The 18,565-nt window shown below is 42.4% G+C and overlaps 1 protein-coding gene across 2 annotated transcripts in view; it reads right to left on the minus strand.

Annotated features, from left to right (window-relative positions):
- LOC147635075 (uncharacterized) overlaps window positions 1–18,121 on the minus strand; it is a 31,011-nt gene extending 12,890 nt beyond the window's left edge. Inside the window, exon 1 of one of the 2 annotated variants that reach the window (XM_086803475.1) lies at window positions 17,992–18,121. In XM_086803475.1, coding sequence (XP_086659601.1) covers window positions 17,992–18,066 — 75 coding nt within the window. In that variant the 5' untranslated portion in view covers window positions 18,067–18,121. Of the gene's footprint in view, window positions 1–9,309; window positions 9,439–17,991 lie in introns of those variants that run through there. The other variant, XM_086803474.1, reaches the window with a different exon arrangement.
- Window positions 18,122–18,565: the final 444 nt, after the last annotated feature.

An 18,565-nucleotide genomic window follows, 5' to 3' on the forward strand; every position in this document is an offset into this window, starting at 1 on the left:
CCAAAACATGCACAAAGCTGTGCCAAATCTGTACCAGCAGGTACAATAGCAATAAATGCTCTCCTGGCTGTCCAAATGAGTGAAAATCAAACTTTTACAGTCCTGTACACTGCATACAACAGTTCCGAACAGAAATTGGGCAAAAGCCCCTTGACTGCAAGCTGATTTTTGAGGATTCAAGGCATAAATGTCTTGCCTGCTGCTTTGCCAAGCTCAACAAGCATACGAACTTGAAAAGCCCCTTGATTTAAGATCAATTTCTGATCATACATGGTACATTAACGCACATGAAGGCATCCAGAGTCTTCACGATGCTTCCCCCTGGCCACATATACATCCAAATAATGAAAGCCCCTTGATTTACAGGCACATTGAGTGCTTGTAAGGCATCAACACATTATCCACAACATCAAATGCGATTGCCTGCATGCAAATCAATCCAATCGACACAAAAACCCCTTGATTTGCACTGCAATTTGCTGCAAATTTGCCCAAATGTGCAATTTCTCACATCATACAACATGTATGAGTGCTTAATTGCACAATTACATCAAAAGCCCCAAATTTCGACATCCAATTTCCTGCAAATTAATCCTGATTGTGACCAATTTCCTGCAAATTGATCCTGATTGTGACCAATGTCACCCAATTTTGCCAATTTTGCTCAAAATTGAGCAATTCGACACCTGTATCTACTCAATTGATTACTGTACTTGCTCAATTGCAAATCCCCAAAAAAAAATTGAAGCAGAATACCTTGTAATTTTCTGATTTTTTCTCTGATTTGCAGGCGGGTTGATGAATTTGGTACTGCTGCAGAAAGATTGTGCTGATGAAAACTCCTCACTGTGGGATTGGCGATGGGCAAATGCAGAATTTTGCTGAAAAGCTCTCAAAAAATCTCACGCAGAGGAGTGGTGGAGCTTTTCTCCCACGTGTGGGCCGGCCTGTGTGTGAATCCGCCATCATAGTGGAGTATACGACGAGGTGTGGCCGAGCAGCACAAGCAGCTTCCTTCCAAAGGACCCACATGCACGTGCTACTGCACGCTTCTGGGTAGACTTCGTAGACCAGAAGGTATACAACGCAGCGGCTCGCCTCGTGAGAAACGCGGACACAGACATTCGCCTAGCGCACTTACAGCCTTACGCGTGTTCCGTGGGAACCCAAGTCGACACGGATGCGCAACGCTTTCGCTTCAGTTTCGCCTAGCGCCAGCACGATTAGAGTCGCTCACGTAGCCAGCTTGTTGTATTACGCCTTCGCCTGCGTATTTTTATGCCATCGCTCCACGCTTCTCGCCTTCGCTCAACGCTTGGCGCTGCTTTCGCTTCAGTTTCGCCTAGCGCCAGCTTTGCTGCCTTCGCTTGATTAGCTGCGCCTGACTCCTTGCTAGCTGAGAGCAGTTGTGTGGGGTTACGCCTTGTGGCCACCAACACTTTGCTGCGAGCCGGTGCTTGCTATCAAGGAGAAGAGGGAAGAGGGAGGGATCACTAAGCTCTGATACCAGTTGATGTTGGAGAAACAGGGAATTAGGGTTAGGTCATGTGGGAGACATACACAGAGAAGAACAAGGGAGAGAGAGAGAGAGAGAGTTGTGGGGATAAGTCAACTCATAATGATATGAGTGTGTGACTCCCCTATCACACATGTATATTGCACTAGTACACATAGTGCACTTAGTACATTAAAAGTACTAAGTGTACTATGTACTATAACTTATGGGCTTGTACACACTATAAGGGTGGGCATAGTGCCTTTACCCCAACATTGGGTCTTGTCAATTTTTATCATACAAAAGTCTTTAAGTTTTCGGAAATTACAACACCTTTGACAAAGGTTTTAAAGTTAGCCCCTACTTTCCAATGGACAGAGATGCTTCTCACGCCTTTGATAAGCTAAAGGTTGCTTTGACAACAACCCCAATAATCACAATTGTAGACCCCAATCTTTCTTTTGAAGTTATGACAGATCCTTCTAATATTGCAACTAGCTCAGTTCTTATGCAACAAGGCCAAGCCGTCGCCTTTGACAATCATAAGCATTCAGCAATTCATACAAGTTATCCAATATACAATAAGGAATTCTTGGCAATTATTTATGCTTATCGAGCTTGGAAACATTATCTTTTAGGAGCAAATTCTATTGTAAAGACGGATTATCATTCCTTGAAGTATATTTTCACTCAACTAGTCACGACAAGGTAGATGGGTGGAGTATTTGGCAAACTTCCACATGGCTATTGAATATGTTCCTGGTTCTAATGTGGTTACCAATGTTCTTAGCAGAATGCCTCAAGTCGAGCAATGGTAATTTCTACAGTTCAAATCGACATTCTAGCAACTTTTGTGGATCATTATGCAAACGATCGAGATTTTGCAAATGTTTTTCCAGTGATTACGACTCCGCAATCTCGTCCTTTTGATTTGAAGATTTATACAACTTATTCTCTCATCACTAGATTATTATATTATCAAGATCGCATTTGTGTCCCTCATAACATAAGTATGCGTAAACTCTTGGTGAAGGAACATCATGAGGTTCCTTATGCAGCTCATCTTGGTATCAACAAGACTTATCGGTTGCTGAAAGCTTCTTATTATTGGCCTCAAATGAAGCAAGATGTTATAAAGTTTGGTACAACATGTTTCTCTTGTCAACAAATGAAAGCCAATAGACAAGCTCCAACTGGTCTTCTTCAACCACTTCCAATACCAAATGAACATTAGGAACGTATCAGTATGGATTTCATTACATCTTTACCTCGTTCTTCAAAAGGTAACACACAGATAATGGTGGTGGTTGACAGACTGTCCAAAATGGCACATTTATACCGTGCAAGAAGATAGCTCAAGCTCCGGATATTGCTTCATTATTTCTTCAGTATGTTTTCAAGATACATGGATTGCCAAAGTCCATTATTTCAGATCGAGATCCTAAGTTTATAGGACATTTCTAGGCTTCACTTTTCAAGTCACTTGGCACAAATTTATTGTTCAGTTCAACATATCATCTATAGACAAATGGGCAAGCTGAAAGAGTCGATCAAATTCTTGAAGAGATGCTCAAACATCATATTTAATCTCACTGAGCATCTTGGCAAGATTATCTAACATTGATGAAATTTGCTTACAATAATTCTCCTCACACAGCAATAGACATGAGTCCTTTTCAAGCCGCTTATGGTCATACACCAGTTGTGCCATCGAACTTTGTTCTTCAACACAAAGTACCATTAGAAGATCAGTTAGTTCAAGAAATGCAAGATGTTCTTCTTCAAGTTTGAGATCACATGATTCGAGTTCAGAACCAATATCAACAAGCAGCTAACCGACATCGCCGACATGATGAATTCAAAGAAGGTGATATGGTTCTTTTTGTTCGTGGCTCCGCATCGATATAAAACGATGAAATCGGTTTTTCCAAAGTTATGACCACGTTACTATGATCCTTTACGGATTATTAAGAAGAATTCTCCTTTGAGTTATAAGTTGGAGTTACCACCTTCATGGAAAAAGATTCATCTGACTTTTCACATATCATGGATCAAGAAGTTTGTACAAGGAGATTCTACTATTCCAAACATTTCAGATTATATTCCAGAGATTGAAGATGAGCATATGATCTTGAACCCAGAGAAGATTCTTGATGTACAATAGAAAGAAACTCGACAGAAGATTATTACAGAATTCTTGGTACAATGGAAGATTTGAAAGATTCAAATTCAACTTGGGAAAGTGATGAAGATCTAGAATAGTACCCAAAATTACTAAAACGTTCTTTAGTCAACAACAATCACTTATATAACCCTGGATCTTATTTTAAGTAGGAGGGATGTCACGGTTGTGACTTAATCTCTTTTGATTATTCTTAATTACTCTTAATCATTGAGAGGACACCAGTGAAGGGTCACATCCTATCACGTGGCTCATCACCAAAGGACACGTCTCTTCAAAGAGACACATCTCTACGTCCAAAGGACATAACTATTCATTCAAGAGTCACACCCTTTCATCAAGGATGTGCCTCTTCATTTGTACCTCTTTAGGCCCTATTTAACCAAGGCCTTGTGTCTCAATGCAACAACACACAACTTTCCGCTCGTTATGTCTTTTTAATCATGTCTTAAATCACTAATAGGTTGAGAAGTTCTCACACCATGTTCTATATACATGTACCTACTGCACATGCATGTGAAGAAAAAATACACCTTTGTGGTCAAGGACTAGGCAAAGGTTTATGTATATACTGTCATAAGGCCAGATGAATATGAACTTACGAGTAAAAGAAAGAAGAGAATGGCTTAATAGAGACACCCGAAAAAAAAAATAGAAATAATAACTTGCAAAAATACACACACACACACACACACAAATTATTTATTGAACCACAACAAAAGAATTTCTAACAAACAAGCTAAACAAATTTTTAATGACTAATTAGCAAAACAAACTTTAAATGACTAATTCACTAAAACAAAACAAGTAAAGACAAGAATACAAAAAGTGTGAGCTTTATCTCAAAGATTGTCCAATCATGAAGTATAAGATCATTAAGTTCATCATGCATAACATGGACTAGGTACTACGACATCCCTACTCACGTCATCAACGCCCTAGTGTAGATGCAAGTTTACATGTTTAAAAAAAATTGTCCTAACCAAGAGAACACAATTTTTATACATAGACCAACGAGCTGAGTTTATATCACTTCTTCGGAGATGAAGGGCAGACTCAACCATGATGAAGACTAGCACTTACAAGTAGACTAGCAAAAACAAATCACTTCCCTATTAAAGCAATGATTAAGCGAGACTAGAAGCAATGATAAATAACAACTAAAATGATCTAAACAAAAAATGGGCTTTTAAGCTCCCCATTTTTGTGAAACTATTACTTATAATCTTAAACATTCCAAAAGCAGAAATCTCAAAGATATATCTACTTCAATTCAAAAAACAACAAAATTTACTTAAAACCTTATTAAAGCAATAATCCTTTTGCACAGGCCAATTTACGAGCTGGCAAACTTGAGTAATAAAAGCAAACTTGTTTGAACAAATACGAGAGAATCTGAGTAACTGATAAGAGACAACACCATATTTAGTTATTTTAGAAATATTAGAAGTGAAATGAGACATTCTTATGATACTTAAGTTGGTCATCCTTGCACAATCAAGGAAGGGTGGGTGTAGCTAATTTGCTGGGGCAAGGAGGTCTCATATACTCAAATATATAAACGCTACCCTGTCTGCCCTCTCCGTTCACAAACTGACCAGCCTATAGCACCCCCTTGCATGGTCTCCTACTATGTGGAAACTTAATCAAACATTTCTAAGTTTTGAATAGAGTCACCGTTTCCATCAAATTTACAACCTAGATAGGCTGCATTATTTCTAAATCTGGCCGCACTTATGGTCTCCCATATCTGGCCGTTGATTGCCTACCACTGGACCCCTGCTGATGCGCCTTCTTCCACCCTTGTCTCGTTGCATTTGAAGCACCAACAAGCCACCTTGCTTGCTTGCTCTGTCTGCCCTTTACTTGGTGCGTTTAGCCCCCTTTCTTGCCCTTTGGCTGAGTGCCTGTCACCATTTGGTCCCTTCACCAGTCTTGACCAGTGTTTCACACACTGAGCAAAACCAAGATGTGAACGGAAGAAAGCTAGAGCATTTTACTGGCATGGTTTGGCCTAAAAGATGGCCATACAGCATGTGCAACATGGGATTTTATTCAATAAAGTGACTTATAATGTTTCTAAGACAGTGTGTTCACATATCATTAAGGATGGGCTAGACATATTATTATTTTTGGGCTTGGATAGATGGACAAAAGGAGGCACCTAGATGAAACTTAGGCATCAAGCCAAGAAAAGCATAAAAGTTGATATTTTTGGGCTAAAACTTGGAGTACAAGCCAAGACAAACATAAAGTTGATTTTTTGGGCTAAAACTTGGAGTACAAACCAAGACAAACATAAAGTTGATTTTTGGGCTAAAACTTGGAGTACAAGCCAAGAAAAGTTAAAAAGTTCATATTTTTGGCAAGATCAACTATTTTACTATTTTGGGCAAAAAGAGGAAAGCACTTCAATTATAGCTAGTCGACTTCATTAAAAGGGGCTAGCTCTCTTTTTTTTGGGCATGCGCATCCACCTTCAGCCTTGTGCAATCTCCCTCTCTCTTTCTACGCTGGTCAACAGCCGTACATCACCTTCTCTCTCCTCTGTAAACTGGGCGTACAACCATACAGCACTCTCCTCTCTCGAGTCTCTACGCTGGCTGTACAGTTGTCATAGTAGCCTCTATGCTGGCTGTACAGTTGGCACAGCTGCAGTATATTGGGCAGCAGCCATATAGAGGCCGTACAGGTAGGTTCACACGTGTGAAAATCAGGGGCTGTTTCTAAGGCTGTTTTGGAGAAATTCTGGGACAGTTTTGCGAGCGCTTTTGGGGCTGGTTATGGCTCTGTTTTGGGGCTGATTTGGCACGGAACTCGGGGCTGTATTGGGCTCCATACCAGGCTGTTTCATGGACAGTTTATGGGCTGATTATGGATTGTTGTGAGACACTTTAAGTTCCTAGGGGGGGGGGGGGGGGGGCGTTCCGGCTCAATGCGGTGCTATTGTATTGCTTATGGTTCTTCTGCTGTATTTTCGTGCTCTGTATCTGGTATTTGAAGTGTTGGTCTATTCTATTGTTTTGTTTCGGGTCTCGTCCCCTACATTGTGACAATGCCCCTTGCACACACAAGAGCTATCTAGTACATAGAATTTGCAAAACTGAACCTTGATGAAAAATATGCAAACCTAAGTAACAACATTGATGACGATGGGGTTCTTCACTATAGATCTCCACGCCCTTATGAGAAGAAAGAAAAATAGCCTTTCTTCCATCAAAACTTGACGCTCAAAAAAAAATGCAACCTTTCTTCCATCAAAACTTGTGTCACATGCACTCTGCACTGTAGTGCATGGTGACAAACTGGCTCATCATCATCAATGCAACATTGTATCAGTATTAGTACCTTTCAAGATGATATTTGTCGTATGTCGTGACCCCATTGTAATCCTCAGTCCAGGATAAGTCAGGCAGGAGCTACGTAGGTCATTCTTAGCCTTAGGCAATCAATCAGTCAATCCAAGTCCCTTAACCCACTTGAAGAGACGCATTCATGCATGTAAAGTCAATAGAAACCTTAGGGTTTGCATTAGAAAGCATTTTGCATATTGCACATCATTCATTCATGGCATTTAGACCATGCAAAAACCCCAGATATCATCTAGTATTTATCATGATATTTACTAAGAATTTTTTGGTATTTTTCACATCATTTTCAGCATTTTATACATCTTTTATGCATTTATTGTGGACATGAGCAATCGGCCAGCTCTGTAGCCAGCCGACTGGCTCACTTGGTCCATATAAATAAATCGGCATGTTATTCATCCATTCATTCATCATATTCAACATAGAGCATTCAACGCTTGGAGCCTTCAGCACAAGGAGCATAAAGCGATTGCAGTTTCCAGCCATCATACCTCAGCGTTTTCCTCCTATAGCACTAGGCGCATCAACGCATGAGCATACATCAACAAAACACAGCAGTTTCAACATTCAGCCAACATTCCACCTTGCGTTTTCTGCATCCATACAATTTTCAGCATTCATCTACTCATCATTTTGCTCCAGCCACTTGGTGAAGGTAAAACGCAACATTCATACTCATTTAGAGCATTCATACACAGTCTAGAAGAATCCCAAACAGCCCCTCTCCTAGCCTCAACTTTGCATCCCTCCCTCATTCCATTGGGAAGAGTGCATAGGCTCGAGATTGGACATCTTTGGTGCTTCTAGAGCCGTGTACAGTTCAGCCCGACTCTTGGTCTTTAGAGATCTTGCGTTTGGCTTATCGTTAGTCACACCGTCAGTCTCTTCAAAAATGATAAAGCAAATACTATTCCGGTAACGGGATAGGGGGCCCTTCAGTGGTGGGTAATTCGGGACCCCATATGGTGTACAGTTCTCATCTCTCTCTCTCTCAAATCTCTTAAAAGTTTGAAGTCTTAAAGTGGATTGCTAAACTCGTGAAACTCAGGATACAAACCACGATGTGAGCATTTGTGTGACAGGATCCTCCAATACGAATACTTCCGCTGCATGTTACAACTTGACACTCTAATACCAATAAAACATGGGTGTTTGGCAACATGTTTATGAATTGATTGATTGTGATTAGCAGCTAATCAAAGACTTAAACCCATGCACTTCTTCATGCTCAACACGAAGTAGAGAGAGATGACCTAATCTACCATGTATTACTAACATGAAAAATATACAATGCTGAATAGAGATACTCTATGGTAGCACTGCTCTTGACCTCGCAATGACTCAATGAGACTGATTGGTCAATGAATAAATATGGCTAAGGACTAGACTCCTATTTATAGCCTCTAAAGTTGGTGAGTTGGTTACCAACCCTACAACCCTAGTAAAAATGCCCAACCTAAGTGTGTTCACACAATAACCCAATAACTCCATCCACACTTGGCTACTCATTCGGCACCTGGCCAGGTATCCAACCTCTAAGCTCACCAATGGGTAGAAGCATGTCCACATCACAATCCAGAGAGCATGCACGCGAGCACTATGCTCTTTGTACATGGGCAATCGAGAGCTGATGGAGGCCTTCTGTCTTATTGCCCTCGACATACAGGTCTCCCATGATGGATCCACATGTGCCTATTCTCTCTCACAGACCGCTTTCATTGAAGAAGTTCTTCGGCGGTACAAGAGGCGGTACAACATGCAAGCATAAAAAGGGAATCCAGTCCCCATGGCAACATGCCAAACTCACTGCTGACATAGGTCCATCCTCCCCCATGGCCGTCAGCATGTGCACTAAGCCCTATAATCAAGTCCTTGGTAGCATTCTCTACCTTGCAGCCTACACAATGCCTGCTACGTTGCTGGTTTCCTCTCTTGTTTATGCAAAATCCAGGCTATCCTCATTGGCAAGCCCTTAAATACCTCCTTCACTATCTACATGCTACCAAGCATTTTGCTTATTATTCTCGCTCTGACAACATTCAGCCCCAACGTGGTCGGGTGACATATGTGTGCGCCTTGTCTAATGGAACTGTCTCCTACCAAAGAAAAAAGCAAAGCTGGGCCAGGCCGATGAGGGCCATCTGATCTTGGCTAGAGGGCCACCAGCCGGTTGGACTGCCAAGGGAGGGGGGATAAGTTGAAGGCCTAACGGCCGACAATCCAAAGCATGAACACGCATGAGCGTGATGGTAGGGTTTTACCCTGGGACCGCAAAGACCCGGGTTTGAATCCTGCGTGGACGCGTATTGGCCAAGTTTACAAATTGATGCATCTCCTCTCGGAGTTGTTTGATCTCTTCCTCCCTTCATTGACACCTCTCCTTGCGAATCTCCTCCTCTCGCAATGCCTTTCTTTAAAGCTCTCCTTATCATTAATATCTATCAAAACTCCATGTTCTACGTGCGTGTACCTACCAGTATGTGACGAAAAAATAAACCTTTGTGGTCAAGGACTAGGCGAAGGCTTCATCCTTGCACAATGGAGGAAGGGTGGGTGTAGCCAATTCACTCGGACAAGGAGGCCACATATACTCAGATATATAAACGCTACCCTGTCTGCCCTGTCGGTCCACAAGCTCGCCGGCCTGTAGCACCCAACATGCAGCGAAAGTATTCATATTGGAGGATCCTGTCACACAAATGCTCACACCGTCTTCTGTATCCTGAGTTTCGCGAGTTTAGCAATCCACTTTAATACTTCAAACTTTAGAGAGAGATGAGAAAGAGATGAGAGAGAGATGAGAGAGAGATGAGACATGTACACCGTATGGGGTCCCGAATTACCCACTGAAGGGCCCCCTATCCCATTACCGAGATAGTATTTGCTTTATTATCTTTAAAGAGACTAACGGTGTGACTGACGATAAGCCAAACGCAAGACCTCTGAAGACCAAGTGTTGGGCTGAACTGTGCACTGCTGTAGAAGCACCAAAGATGTCCAATCTCGAGCCTATGCACTCTTCCCAATGGAATGAGAGAGGGATGCAAAGCTAGGGCTGAGAGAGGGGCTGTTTGGGACTGTTCTAGACTGAGTATGAATGCTGTAAATGAAAATGAATGCTGCGTTTTACCTTCACCAAGTGGCTAGAGCAAAACAATGAATAGATGAATGCTGAAAACCGTATGGATGCAGAAAACACAAGGCTGAATGCTGAAAGTTGAAACTGTTGCGTTTTGCTGATGTATGGACTGAATGCTCATGCGTTGATGCGCCTAGGGCTGTAGGAGGAAAACGTTGAGAGAATAGGGCTGAAACTGCAATCGCTTATGCTCCTAGTGCTGAGGATGACAAGCGCTTGAATGCTCCTTTGCTGAATATGATGAATGAATGAATGAATGCCATGCTGAGCTACTTGTATGGGCCAGATGAGCTAGTCGACTGGCTATAGGGCTGGCCGATTGCTCATGTCCACATAAAATATATAAAAGATGTATAAAATGCTGGAAATTGTGGGAAAAATACCAAAAAATTTCTAGTAAATATTTTGATAAATGCTAGATGATATCTGAGGGTTCTGCAATGGTCTAGATGCAATGAATGAATGATGTGCAATATGTAGAATGCTTTCTAATGCAAAGCCTAAGGTTTCTACTGACTTTACATGCATGAATGTGTCTCTTCAAGTGGGTTAAGGGACTTGGACTGACTAACTGACTGTCTAAGGCTGAGGACGACCTATGTAACTCGTGCCTGACTTATCCTAGACTAAGGATTACAATGGGGTCACGACATACGATAAATATCATCCTGAATGGTACTAATACTGATACAATGTTGCACTAATGATGATGAGCCAGTTTGTCACCATGAACTACAGTGTAGAGTGAATGTGACATTCCCTCTTGCTTAGCTTGGCGGCAAATTCATGGCTTCCAAGTAGTCCGCCAACAACTGGGGGTACTCTTGAAAGAACTCCTCATCTAGCCATACGGCTTCGTGAGTACCTCGATCTCGGAATTTCGTATAGAACGGACGTATCCGTCAACCGAAACCATGCTTCCAACGTATGGCTGTTGTTCATCTAAAACATCAAACACTTCTGGTCCAACATATGATTTTAGCCAAGAAACATGGAAAACATCATGCATCGTCCAACTGGTAGGTAACTTTAACTTCATGGAGACATCACTTAACTTCTTAACTATAGGGAAAGGTCCAAAACTATGGAATGAAAGCTTGGGACAACATTTGCCCATTTGTTTCAATCTTTGTTTCATGATACACAGATAGACCCAATCCCCTTCCTTGAAGTGGATACCTCATCTAAACTTACTTGCCTGTCTGTGAACTAAATAATGGCCAAGCTCAAAATTGAGGGCCAAATTGGGTTGAGTACCAAACTCTGCGGAATCAACATACTGATCTTCTATGTTATTTAAGTCTTTTCCAGAGATGTTGAGAATGGTAGACTCCTAACTAGTCTGGATGCTGGTCTTTCTACTAAAGAACATTTGCTACTGGGTTATGCTGACCAAGGATGTACTTGATCATTCCTCCAACCTGGTGGAAGAGCTGACCCTGTCTAGTGTGCTGGTCACTTCATTAAGCACTTGGCATCGTCGGGAGCCACTTACGTGCTTGGTGGTCTATGGTGACTGTGAAAATGCGTCCATAAGGAATAGGTTTCAAATGTTTGAGAACTGACTGCTATTCTAGCTTGCCTTTGAAAGTCTTGGAAAGACGAGAGGGAAACTTGCTAGGAGGTTCTGCCCTAGGGACCAAATCGATATGATGATCTACAGGACGAGAGGGTGGGATAGTGGGTGGAAGATCATCCTTAAAAATGTCTGAATGAGAAAGGAGATCTGACAACTGAGGGACTAAAGAAGATGAGACAACGGTTATTGATGAGATAGAAGCTGTCTGAGCATAAATCAATGCTCCTTCTACTCCCTTGCGGATAGCTCGTCGCACATGGAGATGAGAAATCATAGGAATGCCAAGAATGCTCCTATCTCCCCGAATCATGATAAGCTCAGGAAAACCTTTAGAGATAATAAAGGTATCCTGCCCCCAATTGGGAATAGGTTCATACTGACGAAACCACTCGATTCTTAAGATCATGTCACACCCCAAAAGAGGAGAGACAATGAAATCTCGCTGGAATGAGGCCTTTTGAACTTGAAAAGAAAACTGTTGTGCCCGTTGAGATATGTGGGTGCGAAGACCAGGTGTAAACCCGTCTACCTCCAAATGATAGGGCACTAAGGTACAGCTCATGTTGGTAGCCAACTGGGGAGAGATGGCGTCCTCAGAATTGCCCATGTCAAAAAGGATTATGAACTGGTGGCCCTTGGCAGAGCCATAAGCTCGGATCAGGCTTTTCTGTGTGGTTGTAGCCTCACCCTCCTGCTTAGCATCAAGTATCACAATTGGCATGGGATGCATAGAAGGTAAGATCTGAACCGCATTGGTGGTAGCAAGCAGGTCTGGAGGAGCAGGGGATACTGTGGCAACTATGGCAAAAGGCTCTTTGGAGGCTTGCTCTGCTTGCCTTTTTTGACAATCCTTCTTACCATGCCCAATGGTATGACAGAAAAAACATCGATTTTCTGATTGATATTGTCTTTGCTCCTCTGGAGGAAGATAGCCTCCAGTGATGCCTGCTTTAGCCTTTTCCTCGTGGGTTTTCTTAGGCTTAAATTCCTTATTCCCTGAAGTGGAGCTATTATTATCGTCTTTCGTAGCACCCTTAGAAGATGCATTACCTTTCCCTGGCTGTACAGCGGATTGCTGCTGCTGCTGCTGCTGGGGTTTGGAACTAGACTGGGATGACTACTTGGGCTTGCCTCCGTTCATCTTGATTTCTTCATTCTGAGCAAGAGTCAAAGCCCGGTCATATGTACTGGGTTCAAAGTTACGAACTATGAACCGAATGTTAGGATCCAATCCATGAATAAATTGCTCCATCTTGGCCTGCGCAGATAGCCCTAACTGCTGTGTCAAAGTAATAACCTTGCCAAAAAACTGAAGCACTGGGGATCCGTTCTGTCTGAGTCCGTAGAACTCATCTGCTAGACCAGTCATGTACTGGGGGGAGAGAAATCTAGTCTTCAGGTCATGGACAAAGGTATCCCAACTAAAAGCTGTGACACCTGGTTTGTATAAAGATTAGACCAATGCTGCCACCAAGTGACTGCCTCACCAGTGAGATGGGTAGCCGCTACGTGGACTCTATCCTAAGGATCTGTGATCCTAGCTAATGGAAAATGAGCAGTAAATTGATAAATGAACTGATTAATTGCTAAATGATTACACTTACCATCATACTTACTGAAATTTGGTTGACTGCGAATGACGGTAGTTGATGCTGTGCAGACTGTTGGCTGGTGTATCTAAGATGAATGGCCTCCTTTTCCTTTTGGTGCTCGAGTAACATACGGTCTCGATCGAGCTCTCCTTGGTGCTCCCGAGCGACAAATTCAACCTGACGCCGATCTTCGTCGATCCTGCGTTGGGCTTCCTCATAGTCCCGTCTTTCTACTTTTTCTTGTTGTTTTCTTTCTTCTGCTTCTACTTTTTCTTCTCTCCTTCGGACCTCGTCTTCTCTTCTTTTTTGTTTGATCTAAAAGAAGAGGGAGATGTAGTCGGGGGTTGCTGGAGGCGGAGAAGGACGTGCTGCTGCTGCCTCCAAGAGCCGGAGATGCTCCATGAGCAGCTGGTTTTGAGCTCTAAGAAGAGCTATGGTGTCTGCTGTAGTCGAAAGAGCAAGGTCTCCTTCGGGGGAGACTTCTTCCGGCTAATGGATACTCTCCTTTGTAGACATGATGCTGAAGTCGGTGGTCATGCCAGAACGCAATCTGACCATCCATGCCCTCACGCTAGGATACGCTGTGTGGACAAGCTCAATCTAATACCAATGTAACATGCAGCGGAAGTATTCGTATTGGAGGATCCTTTCACACAAATGCTCACACCGTCTTCTGTATCCTAAGTTTCGCGAGTTTAGCAATCTACTTTAATACTTCAAACTTTAGAGAGATATGAGAGAGAGATGAGAACTGTACACTGTATGGGGTCCCGAATTACCCACTGAAGGGCCCCCTATCCCATTACCGACATAGTATTTGCTTTATTATCTTTAAAGAGACTGACGGTGCGACTAACGATAAGCCAAACGCAAGACCTCTAAAGACCAAGTGTTGGGCTGAACTGTGCACTGCTGTAGAAGTACCAAAGATGTCCAATCTCGAGCCTATGCACTCTTCCCAATGGAATGAGGGAGAGATGCAAAGCTAGGGCTGAGAGAGGGGCTGTTTGAGACTGTTCTAGACTGAGCATGAATGTTGTAAATAAATATGAATGCTGCGTTTTACCTTCACCGAGTGGCTGGAGCAAAACGATGAATAGATGAATGCTGAAAACTGTATGGATGCAAAAAACGCAAGGCTGAATGCTGAAAGTTGAAACTGCTAAGTTTTGCTGATGTAGGGACTGAATGCTCATGCGTTGATGCGCCTAGGGCTGTAGGAGGAAAACGCTGAGAGAATAGGGCTGAAACTGCAATCACTTATGCTCCTAGTGCCGAGGATGACCAGCGCTTGAATGCTCCTTTGCTGAATATGATGAATGAATGAATGAATGCCATGCTGAGCTATTTATATGGGCCAGATGAGCTAGTCGACTGGGTACAGGGCTGGCCGACTGCTCATGTCCACATAAAATATATAAAAGATGTATAAAATGCTGAAAATTGTGGGAAAATTACCAAAAAATTCCTAGTAAATATTCTGATAATTGCTAGATGATATCTGAGGGTTCTGCAATGGTCTAGATGCAATGAATGAATGATGTGCAAAATGCAGAATGCTTTCTAATGCAAAGCCTAAGGTTTCTACTGACTTTACATGCATGAATGTGTTTCTTCAAGTGGGTTAAGGGACTTGGACTGACTGACTCTCTGTCTAAGGCTGAGGACGACCTATGTAGCTCGTGCCTGACTTATCCTGGACTGAGGATTACAATGGGGTCACGGCGTATGACAAATATCATCTTGAATGGTACTAATACTGATACAATGTTGCACTGATGATGATGAGCCAATTTGTCACCATGCACTACAATGCAGAGTGCATGTGACACCCTTACTGTGTACAAACTTAATCAAACATTTCTAAGTTTTGAATAGAGTCACCATTTCCATCAAATTTACAGCCTAGATAGGGTGCATTTTTTCTAAATCTAGCCGCACTTATGGTCTCCCATATCTAGTATTTGAGTATCTACCACTGGACCCTACTGATGCACCTTCTTCCACCCTTGTCTCATTGCATTTGAAGCACCAACAAGCCACCTTGCTTGCTTGCTTTGTCCACCCTCTACTTGGTGCTTCTAGCCCCCTTTCTTGTCCTTTGGCTGAGCGCCCCTTGCACACACAAGAGCTATCTAGTACACAAAATTTGCAAAACTGAACCTTAATGAAAAATAAGCAGACCTAGGTAACAAAACTGATGACGATGGGGTTCTTCACTATAGATCTCCACACCCTTGTGAGAGAAAAAAAAAAGCCTTTCTTCCAGCAAAGTTTGACCATAGTTACCACGGAACGTCGTTCCGCCTTCCTGGAACGCCGGAACGCCGTTCCGGGCGAAGGCACGTTCCCGGAACGCCGGAACGTTCCGCAAAAAAATATATATATATATATATATTTATTTATTTTTTTATTTTTTTTTTTTTATTTTTATTTTTTTTTTTTTTGCAGAACGTTTGTTTTGCTTGCAGAAATGTATGTTCATGTCTTGGGGGAGCAAATATTAGGAAGCATATTTGGCTATCCGTATACAAAAAGTTACATTTTTTTGTGTCATATGCTGACATGTCATATGACGTGGCGTTCCGCGACGTTCCCGATCCGCTCCCGTTCCCGTTCCCGCTCCCGTTCTAGCATCCAACGTTCCCGGAACGTTCCCGTTCCGTGGTAACTATGAGCTTGAAGCTCAAAAAAAATTTCAGCCTTTCTTCCATCAAAACTTGACACTCTGATACCAATAAAACATGGGTGCTTGGTAGCATGTTTATGAATTGATTTAATTGTGATTAGCAACTAATCAAAGACTTAAACCCATGCACTTCTTCATGCTCGACACAAAGTAGAGAGAGATGACCTAATCTACCATGTATTACTAACATGAAGTATATACAATGCTAAACAGAGATACTCAATGGTAGCACTACTCTTGAGTTCGCAATGACTCAATGATGATTGATTGATAATTGAATAAATATGACTAAGGACTAGACTCCTATTTATAGCCTCTAAAGTTGGTGAGTTGGTTACCAACCCTACAACCCTAATAAAAATGTCCAACTAAGTGTGTTCACACAATAACCCAATAAGTCAATCCACACTTGACTACTCATTCGGCACCTAGACAACATTACAATAAAAAGGCACAATAGCCCTTACAATCACGTGAATTTGGCCGTACTCAACCTCTAAGCTCACCAATGGGTAGAAGCATGTTCAAATCACACTCCAGAGTGCATGCACATGACATGTGATGTATACAAACGCAATGCTCATTCACTACTCACTTATAAATATTATTCTTGCACTACAATCATTGACAAATGCAAAGCAAGCTAAAGAACATGTCAAGCTCTTAGCAAATGCTAAGCACAAAACAAAGACTTCACAAAAGAGATTGAAAAATGCAAAGCAAATTCTAGCATATGTCAACTCCTAGCAAAGTTGAGCATAAGAGGTAATACTACCTTTGTCTTCCCAAAGACACAAAAGCCTACTTTGAGTTTCCTTTTTTGTTTTCGAACTTCCCGGCCTGATTTGCACAAGACAGTGATTTGTATTTCTGCATTTGATGTTGCTTTGCCCTTTTCAGCCTCGTATCAGTACTGCACAAGAGAAAAAGGGAAGGGAGAGGAAGGAAGGAGGGGGCAAGAGGGGGGGGGGGGGGGGGGAGATTTCATCATCAACCGGAAGTTGCACATGAACCCACCTAATGAGAGGATTTGAAAAGAGTAGATGACACTGAGACTAAGTAGAGAAGATAGGTAGAGCACTTACAAAACATACCCTCAATCCATGACACTGAATGGAAAATGTCATGTATGGGGGTCGTGGATGGCGGAATGATACCATGCAACTGAAACCAGCTGCAGTCTTGGGGGGAAATGTATAGGGGTCGTGGATGGGGGCATGATACCATGCAATTGAAACCCGCTACAGACTTGGGGGGAAATGTGACCTCCAGCCATTCACACGGAACATCCTGGAATTCAGCAAAGGGTGGAGAGAAGAAGACATGCCATTGATGACCTTCACCACAGACAGGCAGCCCACAGCATGCATTCACACATGCATGGGAAGAAGCCAGGGTGGACACCACCCAACCACAACTATGGGGTCAACCAGCCAATGCATAGGCTACTAGTAAGGCTGATTGGCAGAGCCATGACTGCAGAAAGAGGGGGCCAAGTGCTAGACTTGCTCTGGTCTGGCCATGCTCAATAATTGCTGGTAACGTTACAATCTAGCCCTTCCAACAAGTCATCAATGCCAGTAGCCCTTCCAATCAGTCATCAATGCCAGTTATCCACTGTGAATCAGGCCTTAACATCTCTAGAGTCTGTAGCCAAAAGTACAACATACCCCATGCAATACCTGTATACATGTGGTATCCCCCCATCTTCGAAACTGATCAAGGAGAAATTTGACACTGAAAGTGCCCAACGGAACATAGAAACCCTTGCCCTAACTATGTGCAGAGCCTAGCACTAAATCACCTAGGCTTAACTTATCAAAATCTTTACATTAAGAAACCCTAATCTGACCTGACCATAATTGAATAGACCCTAACGCTCAATTACCACACAAAGAAAATGTTAATGATGCTGTAGTTACATTGTAGCCTTGTGGTACTCACATCGAATCGACGGAGCCGATCATCCTCGTTTTGCGCGAGCTCGGAGCAGAGCTGGGCTCCTCGTCTGCCAAACATGCTGACCTACAACTTCTCGCGACGGCGGCTGCAGCTGGGGGCTACTCAAATTTTGGAGGGAAATTTCCGAAAGTATTATTTTAGAGAGTAGAATATATATGGCACCAAAATATTTTTTCCATTTTCATTACATATATTATATGAGATTTTCAAGAATAAGAGTGTTTTTCTAAGGTTTTATTTTAGTAATCTTAAAAGGTCAATGACCCTCCATATCCGCTCTCTGCTCTATTGAAGGCAATGAAATGCTTTCTATTTGCATACATTTACCCATATACTTTCTATTTGCATGCATTCACCCATATCTATCTATACAGGATTAAGGACAACCCCACCTCCCTCCACGTGGGCAAAGGAGGTGGGGCTAATTCAAAATAACCACTCCTCCTTCAAGCGTGAGGAGAAGCCAAATCTCACATCTTCCAATGTAATTTTGAATTTGAATCTAAGAAGATCTCATCTCACATCTTTCAATGAAATCTTTGTATACATGCTTACA

The sequence above is a fragment of the Cibotium barometz genome, chromosome 10 (assembly GCF_041138505.1).
Source record: "Cibotium barometz isolate CiBa-2024 chromosome 10, ASM4113850v1, whole genome shotgun sequence".
NCBI lineage: Eukaryota > Viridiplantae > Streptophyta > Polypodiopsida > Cyatheales > Cibotiaceae > Cibotium > Cibotium barometz.